Source organism: Zalophus californianus, chromosome 10 (assembly GCF_009762305.2).
Source record: "Zalophus californianus isolate mZalCal1 chromosome 10, mZalCal1.pri.v2, whole genome shotgun sequence".
NCBI lineage: Eukaryota > Metazoa > Chordata > Mammalia > Carnivora > Otariidae > Zalophus > Zalophus californianus.
This window is the reverse complement of record NC_045604.1, coordinates 37,598,424-37,610,824: the sequence shown is the minus strand read 5'-3', so window position 1 is coordinate 37,610,824 and position 12,401 is coordinate 37,598,424. Positions and strand designations below refer to the sequence as shown.

Genomic DNA, 12,401 nt, shown 5'->3' with positions numbered 1-12,401 from the left:
GGTGTAATGTTAGTATTTCACTAATGTGTCTATCTTTTTCGTAGCCTAGGAGCTTTTTGGGGAGAAGAGACCTTGTCTTATTATCTCTGGCACCTAACATAGTGCCTGAGCCAGTAACAATAAATATGGATTAGGACAGGGTAAACGTCTCTAATTATGAATGTGATTGTCTGCCTCATCCCGACTTTTTAGAATTATCAAGAAGAAATATTTTGAGATGGTTGTCCATTGCATTTTTCTACTCTAGCTTTTTATTTGCTCTGTCATGATTCCTTTGCACTTAATCTTTATTTTACTGCCTAAATGATAAGGGAATAGTTTCCGATGGTGACAGAGTAACTAAGACTGGACTTTTCCTTTTATTACAAACAGCTAAAACATGTAAGTTAACTGTTTTCACATGCTGGGCAGTAGGAAACTCAGGAATGTAATCCCTCAGAGGAGGGACATAAATAAGGTAAACACTACAATAGTCTTTACTTTCCTCTCCCTGAAGGGACTTTTTAGACTGCCTCTCAGGGAGGAGTAACCAAAGCAGAACATGGTGAAGAGATAGGGATCAGAGTTCAGGGAACCAGAAGAAGCTAGAATTTGCAGGACAGAATACAAGAGAGAGGAAGAAGCTTTCCAGGGAAAGAGCTCCAGAAATTTCACCGGCTGTGAATCTTTGGCTGAATGCTGAGCTACACATACCTAAAGGGAAACTCCACACGGCCAGGCAAAAAACTACAAGGGAAAGAGTAATTACCAGGAAGCTATAAGCTGAACAATTCCCAGAGCTCACACATGTCTGAGAAATGTTTGAGTACCAACTAGCCAAATGGAGAGACCTTATTGAACACTGAGAGCATTCAGAAGAAACACCAGAAGGGTCAAGAAGACATAATTCTAAATATTTATGTACAAAGTAACAGATCTTCCAAATATATCAAGCAAAAACCGAAGGAAAAAAAAGCAGAACTGAAAGAGAAATAAATCCACAGTTACAAAGTTCTCAACACTTCCCTCTGAGTAATTGATGGAACAACTTGTTGGAAAATTTCTTAGGATATAGAAGACTTTAACAACACCACCAATCATTTTGATCTAATTGACCTGTATATACCAACAGCAGCATACATGTTCTTTTCAAGTGCATTTGGAACATTTAATGAGATAAACCATATGCTAGGCTAGAAAGCAAATCTCAAATTTTAAAGCATTGAAATCATATAGAATATGTTATCTGACAAATTAGAATGCACTAACAAAAATGATCTCTAGAAAATCCCCACATATTTAGAAATTAAATAAGACTTCTGAATAACCCAGTTGGTCAAGAAATCAGAAGGGAAATTAGAAAATATGTTAAACAATGAAAATGAGAAAACCACCTATCAAAACTTGTGGGATGCAGCTAAAACAGAGCTTAGAGGGAAATTGATAGCTTTAGATGTTTTTATATAATATAAAAAAGAAAGTTTAAAATCAGTAATCTAAATTTCTGCCTTATCTGAAGCTAGAAAAAGAAAGCAAATTAAACTCAAAATAATTTAAAGGAAAGAAATAACAAAAATATAAGCACTAATCAGTGAATTAGAAATAAATAGTTGAGAAAATCAGTGAAACCCAAAGCTGGTTCTTTGAAAAGATCAATAAAACTGTTAATATTAGCTAGTCTGAGCAGTAAAGGAACACAGATTACCAATATCAGAAATCAAGTAAGAGTACCAATCCAAATCCTATAGCTATTAAAAGCCATAATAAGGGAATAACAACAGATCTTCATGAACACAGGTATAAGAATCATTTTAACAAAACATGTAGAAATGGAATCCAGCAATATACAAAAGATAATACATCAAGACCAAGTAGGTTTTATCCCAGAAATACCAGGTTAACAATAGAAGATCAAATGGTGTAATTTGCCATATTGCAGAATAAAGGAGAAAAGCTAAAGTAGAGGACTTAACAAACATTTCAAGTCTTACTATAAAGCTATAGTGATTAAGACAATGCAGCATTGGCTTGATGGTAGAATGGAGAGCCCAGAATATGGAGAGACCACTCACATATGTGATCATTTGATTTTTGACAAAGGTGCCAAGATAATTCAATAGGGAAAGGATAGTTTTTTCAATGAGTGGTGCTAGGATAGCTAGTTATCTATATAGGGAGGGGAAAAAAAAAGAATTTTGACCTTGCTTCACACCATACAGAAAAATTAATTCCGAATATATCATAGACCAAAATGTAAAATTAATTTCTTTATGCTTTATTTGCGTGTAGAGTTTTTCTTAAGAGTCATACAAATGAGGTTCAGTTCGTGTCTTATTGGAACTTAAGGTACAGTACAGAGCAGGGAATATAGTACAGAGCAGGGAACAAAGCTTTGGAGCCAGGCAGATATGAACATGATGAATCCTTTATCATTCACTCCTAGCTGTAGAAATATGTGCATGGAATTTCATCTCCCTGAGCCACATATGCATGAACTACAGGTAAATAATGATGCCTGTCTCCTAGAGTGGCTGTAATGGTTAAAGGGAATAACCCATATAAAGTACCTAAGTGAAGTGCCTTAGTGGTGCCTTTTAACACACACAGTAGGTATTAAAAGGGTAATAAGGGAAGAAGAAGAACAGTCTTATGCCCAGTGTGGCTAAATTACCTATATTGCATTTTCAGGTAATCCCGTTGAAGGTTAGTTAGAATACAAAAGATTTGCTTTCTTTTCTCACTTAGAGATACTTTGAAGAAATACTTTTTGGGTGTGAGGCAGTAGAGGAAGAAAGAGGAAATCTAAGTAAAACTTTCCCAGCATGCTCTGTGTGCTAGCTCTCCCCTGAACATTCCCACACCTTCCCTGTCCATGCTTTAGATTCATGCCATTTCTGCAGCCCTGAATGCCCACCACACTTCCATCTCTCCACATCTTGTCCATCCTGCTTGCCCAGTGGTTTGTTCAGGACCTATCTCCTGTGGCATTCCCCACTCCCTCCACATTCTGATCTTTTATTTATATATCTTCACTGGTTATGTGGCACTTAACCTGCTGGCTTTATACTGCTGGTTACCTTTTCAAATGTCTTGGGTCTCCTTCACCTCATGGCAGAGGCAACAGTTAAACATTTTTCTACTACCTAACAACCAAAGTGATTAGCCTTACATAATTTGAAGTCAGGTCTGGGTTTAAATTTAGGGCTTGTTACTTATTAGTTATGTGACTGAAGGCAAGTCACTTAACCTCTCCAAGCCTCAGTTGGCTCATCTGTAAAATGGAAACAGCAGTGCTTACTTTGTTATTTTACAAAATAAATGAGAACATGTAGAAAGTGCCTGACACATTTAGACATTAAGATGGTGACTATTTTGGGTGATTAATTGATACTGATTTGACCTCAGTTTCCAGGAATCTGGATCTACTGGAGCTGCCCACGCAGACAGTGAATATGAGCGGAGAATGATGTCTGTATACAATCGCGTCTTGGAGGAAGTGGACTCACTCAATCGGAAATATACCCCTGTTTCTTACATGGCAAGTGTTGTTTGGTTCGTTGAGTTTTTATTACACGGAAGTGGGTTTTTATCCAACTCAGGCACTTCCTAACCCTATGACTTCAGTAAATTCACCTCTCTGCCAGTTTTCTCCACACCTGTTTTATAACAGGGTTACTGTCGTACCTGCCTCGCAGCGTTTGCCGTGAGGATGAAATGAGCTAATCCATGGCAGCGCTTGGCACCTCTGTGGCTGCTGCATAGTTAATATTTCGAATCTGCTCCCCCAGAACGCAAATAATACTTCTTTTTTTTTTTTTCCTTTTTAACAATTCAACTGAAGTTGGCAATAGTTCTCAACCCTGACTACACATTAGAATCACTTTGGGAGCTTTTTAAAAAATGCATCAATACCCAGGCCACACTCTAGACCAGTTAACTTGGAATCTCTGGAGTTGAGGGCCAAGCATTAGTATTTTTCCAGGCTCCTAGGTGATTCTGTCCTCCCACTGGGCTTGAGAACCACTGGCCAGTGGAAACAGAAAGAACTGGGCTCATCGTCTACCTGGCAATGAATCACTTCTGCCAGGGGTTGCCACTGACGTCCTTAGTGCACTGTTTCCCCTTAGCCTGCTGAATCTCTGCGACCTTTGGGAGTGTTGAGCTCTCGCTCGCTCTTCAGTCTTTCCCCCCCCAGGACAGACTGACACACACTCACCCAGAGTTTCTCCTCCCTGTCTGGCCATTCCCCAGTGTCTTAGCTCGGGCTCCTATACCAAAATACCTCTAGATTGGGTGGCTTAAACAACAGACACTTCTTTCTCCTAGTTGTGGGGGCTGGAAAGGCCAGAATCAAGGTGGCAGCCAGTTGGTCCCTGGTGAGGACCCTCTGGCTGGCTTCCAGACGGCCCCCTTCTCACAGTGTCCTCACACCGGGGAGAGAAAGGGAGCTCTGGTCACTTTTTTTCTAATAAGGACACTAATCCCGTCATAGGGCCCCATCCTCATTTTTTCATCCAAACCTAATAACGTCCCAAAGGCCCCGCCTCCAGTTACCAACACAATGGGGCTAAGGCTTCAAAATAGGAGTTTGGAGAATAAAGACATTCAGTCCATAAGACCCTGTCTGTGAACTTACACCTTGGAGATTTGCCCTTGCCCTGCCTGCCCATTAGATGCTGATATCCCCTGCAGCTCTCTTGTGGCTCCCGCTCTTCTCACTCTGTACTCTCACCTTTTATCAAGTGTTTAAGAAGAAATTGGCAAGATGTGTTGTGGAAGAGTTAGATTAGATTTCAGGACAGGAACTTTCCTGGACATACTGCTTTCCACATATGATTGTCAATATTTATTTGCTGAACTGAATTAATGAGGGTAGTGGTTTGACATTGAGATTTGGTTGCTAAGGGACAGTGTAAAGATTATCTTTGAAGGAAATATACACATCTCTGCAAGACATTGATTAAATTAAATACAAATGTTAGTACCAGATTCAACAAAGAAGAGTGCTGGTGCTCTGCTAGTCCTCCTGCTGTTTCATTAACCATATGTGACTTCATGTCTCTAGACTCTTCCTCTGATGGTAATCTGCTACTAACGTACCTGTGGAGGTGTGCCCCAGGTGCCGGTGGCCTCAGAGGCGGTCCACACTGTCCCTGGAGGGAATTGTAAAATCTGCAATTTTAAAACAGAGATTGGTGCCTTTTTGCTGGGGAACAGCTTGAGGTCACTTGGGGTCCGCTTTAGTCCATCCTTTAAAGAGATGTCTCTCCCAAATACTCTTGGCATCAGACTTCCATTACCAGTAGGACGTCCCTGCAAATGCTTCCCAGGTTCCTTGTTGCAGGAAGATGAATAATGTTGAGTTTGCAGTTAAACCTGAAGAAAGAGACCCAACGTGTTGGAATCTACATTGTGGTCTTCTCAAGTAATAGACCTGCCATTTGTATTATGGGTCTATGGGCACAAAATGTTCAACACCCTGAAACCAGTGAGGAGTGGATTCTTCTGGTGTGTAGCCTTCATGCGCAACTGTTTAAAACTGTTTACAGCATAGGCAACTAGGTGGCACCCTGCTTGGAATCAGGAGCTTAGAAGGGCAGCCAGCAGAGTAGAGTAGTTTTCACCCTGAGGTGCTTTGGGGCCACTGATGGGAAAGTAGACTGAGGAGGGGAGGGTAGACTAACAGGAATATTTCTCGGTCACCCAAAGTTAGAAGTGTTCTGATGGTGCTGTAGCTTTTTTTCAATTAAGTTGGTGAATCGTTGTGAAATAGAACAAATCATTGAACTAAGAGTCAGGAAACCTAGGTTCTAGTTCTAGCTTGTTTTGTTACCTCTCTGGGTGACGAGCATCATCAGCAAAATTGAGGATTAGCCTGGGTGACCTTTATAATATCTTTGACGGTGTCACAGGTTGTATACTCATCTCCAAACTCATCAAGTTGGATACATTAAATATATACAGTTTTTTGTATGTCAGTCATACCTCAATAAAGTGGTTTCAAATAAATAAATACGTATAATTCTTAGAACTCCTAAATTCTAGTCATATGACTCCTTTTACTAACCCTCAAAGATTCACTGAAGTGACTCTCATCTGCAGCTATGCTGGGAGTTTCAAAACTCAGTTTAATTTGTGAAACGGATTTTTGACGTAAGGTACTCTTACTAAAATTTCAGAATTCTGTAGAGTTGAACTATATAGTCATTCTTAATCTTAATTCCAGTAAGTTTCCACCATTGCTCACTCTCTAGGGACCCACGGCCACAAGAACAGGGAAGCCACCCTATGGACATGGGATGGAAGAACAAGGCAGTGAGGCTCCCCATGGGATTTGGTGTTAAGCCTTGGACATCAGTATACTGTGCTGACTTCTTTATCATATATTCTTTTTTTTTTTTAAGTCAAATATGCTTGTATGTTTCTTGTTTATTTTTTTATTAACATTTGTTTCAGGGGTACAGGTCTGTGATTCATCAGTCTTACACAATTCATAGCGCTCCCCATAGCACATACCCTCCCCAGTGTCCATCATCCAGCCACCCCATCCCTTCTACCAGCCTCCCCTCCAGCAATCCTCAGTTTGTTTCCTGAGATTAAGAGTCTCTTATGGTTTGTCTCCCTCTCTGGTTTGTCTTGTTTCATTTTTCCCTCCCTTCCCCTATGATCCTCTGTCTTGTTTCACAAAATCCTCATATCAGTGAGGTCATATGATACTTATCTTTCTCTGATTGATTTATTTCACTTAGCATAATACCATCTAATTTCATCAATGTCGTTGCAAATGGCAAGATTTCATTTTCTTGATGGCTGCATAATATCCCATTGTATATATATATACCACATCTTCTTTATCCATTCATCTGTTGATGGACGTCTAGGCTCTTTCAATACAGTTTAGCTATTGTGGACATTGCTGCTATAAAGCACTGGGGTGCATGTGCCCTTCGGATCACTACATTTGTATCTTTGGGGAAAATACCCAGTAGTGCAATTGCTGGGTCGTAGGGTAGCTCTATTTTCAACTTTTTGAGGAACCTCTATACTGTTTTCCAGAGTGGCTGCACCAGCTTGCATTCCCAACTAACAGTGTAGGAGGGTTCCCCTTTCTCTGCATCCTCGCCAACATTTGTCATTTCCTGACTTGTTAATTTTAGCCATTCTGACTGGTGTGAGGTGATATCTCATTGAGGTTTTGATTTGTATTTCCCTGATGCCGAGGGATGTTGAGCACTTTTTCATGTGTCTGTTGGCCATTTGGATGTCTTCTTTGGAAAAATGTCTGTTCATGTCTTCTGCCCATTTCCTGATTGGATCATTCGTTCTTTGGGTGTTGAGTTTAAGAAGTACTTTATAGATTTTGGATACTAGCCCTTTATCTGATATGTCATTTGCATATATCTCCTCCCATTCTGTCGGTTGTCTTTTGGTTTTTTTGACTGTTTCCTTTGCTGTGCAAAAACTTTATCTTGATGAAGTCTGAATAGTTCATTTTTGCCCTTGCTTCCCTTGCCTTTGGCGATGTTTCTAGGAAGAAGTTGCTGTGGCTGAGGTCGAAGAGATTGCTGCCTGTGTTCTCCTCAAGGATTTTGATGGATTCCTGTCTCACACTTAGGTCTTTCATCCATTTGGCGTGTATTTTTCTGTGTGGTGTAAGGAAATGGTCCAGTTTCATTCTTCTGCATGTGGCTGTCCAATTTTCCCAACACCATTTGTTGAAGAGACTGTCTTTTTTCCATTGGACATTCTTTCCTGCTTTGTCGAAGATTAGTTGACCATAGAGTTAAGGGTCCGTTTCTGGGCTCTCTGTTCTGTTCCGTTGATCTTTGTGTCTATTTTTGTGCCAGTCCTGTACCGTCTTGATGGTTACAGCTTTGTAATAGAGCTTGAAGTCCGGAATTATGATGCCACCAGCTTTGCTTTTCTTTTTCACATTCCTCTGACTGTTCGGGGTCTTTTCTGGTTCCATACAAATTTGAGGATTATTTATTCCATTTCTTTGAAAAAAGTGGATGGTATTTTGATAGGAATGCATTAAATGTGTAGATTGCTCTAGGCAGCACAGACATTTTCACAATATTTGTTCTTCCAATCCATGAGCATGGAACGTTTTTCCATTTCTTTGTGTCTTCCTCAATTTCTTTCATGAGTATTCTCGAGTTTTCTGAGTGCAGATTCTTTGCCTCTTTGGTTAGATTTATTCCTAGGTATCTTACGGTTATGGGTGCAATTGTAAATGGGATCGACTCCTTAATTTCTCTTTCTTCTGTCTTGTTGTTGGTGTATAGAAATGCAAGTGATTTCTGTGCATTGATTTTATATCCTGCCACTATACTGAATCCCTGTACGAGTTCTAGCAGTTTTGGGGTGGAGTCTTTTGGGTTTTCCACATAAAGTATCATATCATCTGCAGAGAGTGAGAGTTTGACTTCTTCTTTGCCGATTTGGATGCCTTTGATTTCTTTTTGTTGTCTGATTGCTGTGGCTAGGACTTCTAGTACTATGTTGAATAGCAGTGGTGATAGTGGACATCCCTGCCGTGTTCCTGACCTTAGGGGCAAAGCTCTCAGTTTTTCCCCATTGAGTATGATATTCACTGTGGGTTTTTCATAGATGGCTTTTACGATATTGAGGTATATACCCTGTGTCCCTACACTCTGAAGAGTTTTAATCAAGAAAGGATGCTGTACTTTGTCAAATGCTTTTTCTGCATCTCTTGAGAGGATCATATGGTTCTTGTTCTTTCTTTTATTAATGTACTGTATCACATTGATTTGTGGATGTTGAACCAGCCTTGCAGCCCAGGAATAAACCCCACTTGGTCGTGGTGAATAATCCTTTTAATGTACCGTTGGATCCTGTTGGCTAGTATTTTGATGAGAATTTTTGCATCCATGTTCATCAAGGATATTGGTCTGTAGTTCTCCTTTTTGATGAGGTCTTTGGTTTTGGGATCAAGGTAATGCTGGCCTCATCAAATGAGTTTGGAAGTTTCCCTTCCATTTCTATTTTTTGGAACAGTTGCAGAAGAATAGGTATTAATTCTTCTTTAAAAAAATAAATGTTTGGTAGAATTCCCCTGGGAAGCCATCTGGCTCTGGGCTCTTGTTTGTTGGGAGATTTTTGATTCCTGCTTCAATTTCCTTAGTGGTTATGGGTCTGTTCAGGTTTTCTCTTTCTTCCTGGTTCAGTTTTGGTAGTTTATACCTCTCTAGGAATGCATCCATTTCTTCCAGATTATCTAATTTGCTGGCATAGAGTTGCTCATAATATGTTCTTACAATTGTTTGTACGTCTTTGGTGTTGGTTGTGATCTCTCCTCTTTCATTCATGATTTTGTTGACTTGGGTCCTTTCTCTTTTCTTTTTGATAAGTCTGGCCAGGGGTTTATCAATCTTGTTAATTCTTTCAAAGAACCAGCTCCTGGTTTCGTCGATCTGTTCTACTGTTCTTTTGGTTTCTATTTCATTGGTTTCTGCTCTGATCTTTATTATTTCTCTTCTCCTGCTGGGTTTAGGCTTTATTTGCTGTTCTTTCTCCAGCTCCTTTAGGTGTAGGGTTAGGTTGTGTATGTGAGACCTTTGTTGTTTCTTGAGAAAGGCTTGTAATGCTACATACTTTCCTCTTAGGACTGCCTTTGCTGTATCCCAAAGATTTTGAGCAATTGTCTTTTCATTTTCATATGTTTCCATGAATTTCTTAAATTCTTCTTTAATTTCCTGGTTGACCCATTCGTTCTTTAGCAGGATGCTCTTTAGCCTCCATGTATTTGAGTTCTTTCCGACTTTCCTCTTGTGATTGAGTTCTAGTTTCCAAGCATTGTGGTCCAAAAATATGCAGGGAATGATCCCAATCTTTTGGTACCTGTTGGGTTCTGATTTGTGACCCAGGATGTGATCAATTCTGGAGAATGTTCCATGGGCACTAGAGAAGAATGTGTGTTCTGTTGCTTTGGGATGGGATGTTCTGAATATATCTGTGAAGTCCATCTCATCCAGTGTGTCCTTTAAAGCCTTTGTTTCCTTATTGATCTTTTGCTTAGATGATCTCTCCATTTCAATGAGGGGGGTGTTAAAGTCTCCCACTATTATTGTATTGTCGCTGTGTTTCTTTGATTTTGTTATTAATGCTTGTACAGTTGGCTGCTCCCACGTTAGGGGCATAGATATTTACAATTGTTAGATATTCCTGTTGGATAGACCCTTTAAGTATGATGGAGTGCCCTTCCTCATCTCTTATTATAGTCTTTGGTTTAAAATCTAATTTGTCTGATACAAGGATTGCCACCCCAGCTTTCTTTTGATGTCCATTAGCATGGTAAATGGTTTTCCACCCCCTCATTTAAATCTGGAGGTGTCTTTGCGTCTGAAATGAGTCTCTTGCAGACAGCGTATCGATGGGTCTTGTTCTTTTTATCCAGTCTGATGCCCTGTGTCTTTTGATTGGGGCATTTAGTCCATTTACATTCAGGGTAACTATCGAAAGATATGAATTTAGTGCCATGGGATTGCCTGTAAGGCGACTGTTATTGTATATTGTCTGTGTTCCTTTCTGGTCTGTGTTACTTTTAGGCTCTTTCTTTGCTTAGAGGACCCCTTTCAATATTTCTTGTAGGGCTGGTTTGGTGTTTGCAAATTCTTTTAGTTTTTGTTTGTCCTGGAAGCTTTTTCTCTCTCCTTCTATTTTCAGTGACAGCCTAGCTGGATATGGTATCTCTCTCGTTTACCGCTCTAAATATATCATGCCAGTCCTTTCTGGCCTGCCAGGTCTCTGTGGACAGGTCCGTTGCCAATCTAATGTTTCTACCATTGTAGGTTACGGACCTCTTGTCCCGAGCTGCTTTCAGGATTTTCCCTTTGTCTCTGCGATTTGTCACTTTTACTGGTAGATGTTGGGGTGTTGACCTATTTTTATTGATTTTGAGGGGCTTCTCTGTGCCTCCTGGATTTTGATGCCTGTTTCCTTCCCCAAATTAGGTTAGTTGTCTGCTCTAATTTGCTCCAGTATACCTTCTGCCCCTCTCTCTCCTTCCTCTGGGATCCCACTTATTCTAATGTTGTTTCACTTTATGGTATCACTTATCTCTCGAATTCTGCCCTTGTGATCCAGTATTGTTTATCTCTTTTTCTCAGCTTCTTTATTTTCCATCATTTGGTCTTCTATATCTCCTATTCTCTCTTCTGCCTCATTTATCCTAGCAGTTAGAGCCTCCATTTTTGATTGCACCTCATTAATAGCCTTTTTGATTTCGACGTGGTTAGATTTTAGAAAGGGTTTCTCCAATAACTTCCGTGCTTTTTTCAAGCCCAGCTAGTACCTTTATAATCATCATTCTGAACTCTAGTTCTGACATCTTACTAATGTCTGTATTGATTAGGTCCCGGGCAGTTGGTACTGCCTCTTGTTCTTTTTGTTGAGGTGATTTTTTCCATCTTGTCATTTTGTCCAGAGGAGAATAGATGAATGAGAGAACAAAATGCTAACTGGGTGACAACGACCCCAGAAAAACACCAAACAAATCAGAAGAAACCCGAAACTGGGGGAAAAGAAAGGGAAATAAAAATAATAATAATATGATCAGGCTGGTGAATAGAACAGAGCCAAACTCTAGATTTTGGATGTATTTTGGTCTGTTAGAAGAAATTGCCTCCCAGAACTTTAAAGAATGAACAACTTATATATATACATATACAAAAAATAAGGCTAAATACAATGAAGGGATAAAATATGAGTGTAAACATGAAAATCAAAAAAGATTTTTAAAAAGGAATTGATAAGACATTGGTTGAAAAAGGGAAGAAGAAAAATTCAACTAAAAAACAGAGAAAAATAAAAAATAAAGTTAAAAAATTAACGTTGAAAGACTAAAGAATCATGGGGGAAAAGCCATGAATTCTATGTGCAGTATTCCCCTAGTGCTGGAGTTCCGCCATTCTCATTGATCGGTAAACTTGGTCTTGGCTGGCTGTTCTTGCTGATCTTCTGGGGGAGGGGCCTTTTGCGTGGTTCCCAAATGTCTTTGCCGGAGGCGGAATTGCCCCACCCTTGCTGGGTCCTGGCTAAGTAATCGGCTCAGGTTTCCTCTCTGGAGCTTTTGTTCCCTGCAACTTTGGAGGACGAGAGTGAAAAGGACGGTCTCCCAGTCTCTGCCCTGGAGGAGCTGAGAACTCAGGCCCCCCGCTCCTCAGTGCGCCCCCGGAGAAAAGCAGTCAATCACTCCCATCTCCCTGGTCTCCGGCTGCACTTCGTGCTCACCCGGCCTGTGACCGAGCGTTCCTTTCTGTCTCTGGCACCCGATCCCATGTGGAATCTCCAAACCCAGCAGATCCCTGCGGTGTGCTCCCCCGCTGCTCCTCCCGGGGAAGGAAGGGGCATCTCCCCGGATCTGCCACTCGTTGGGTCCCTGCTGGAGGAGCAGTGGC

The 12,401-nt window shown here is 40.5% G+C and overlaps 1 protein-coding gene across 2 annotated transcripts in view; it reads left to right on the top strand.

Moving 5' to 3' along the window:
• INTS7 (integrator complex subunit 7) overlaps positions 1-12,401 on the top strand; it is a 103,019-nt gene that overhangs the window by 80,060 nt on the left and 10,558 nt on the right. For both annotated transcript variants that reach the window (XM_027613388.1, XM_027613387.1), the window contains one exon: positions 3,385-3,517. In XM_027613388.1, coding sequence (XP_027469189.1) covers positions 3,385-3,517 — 133 coding nt within the window. The remainder of the gene's footprint in view (positions 1-3,384; positions 3,518-12,401) is intronic.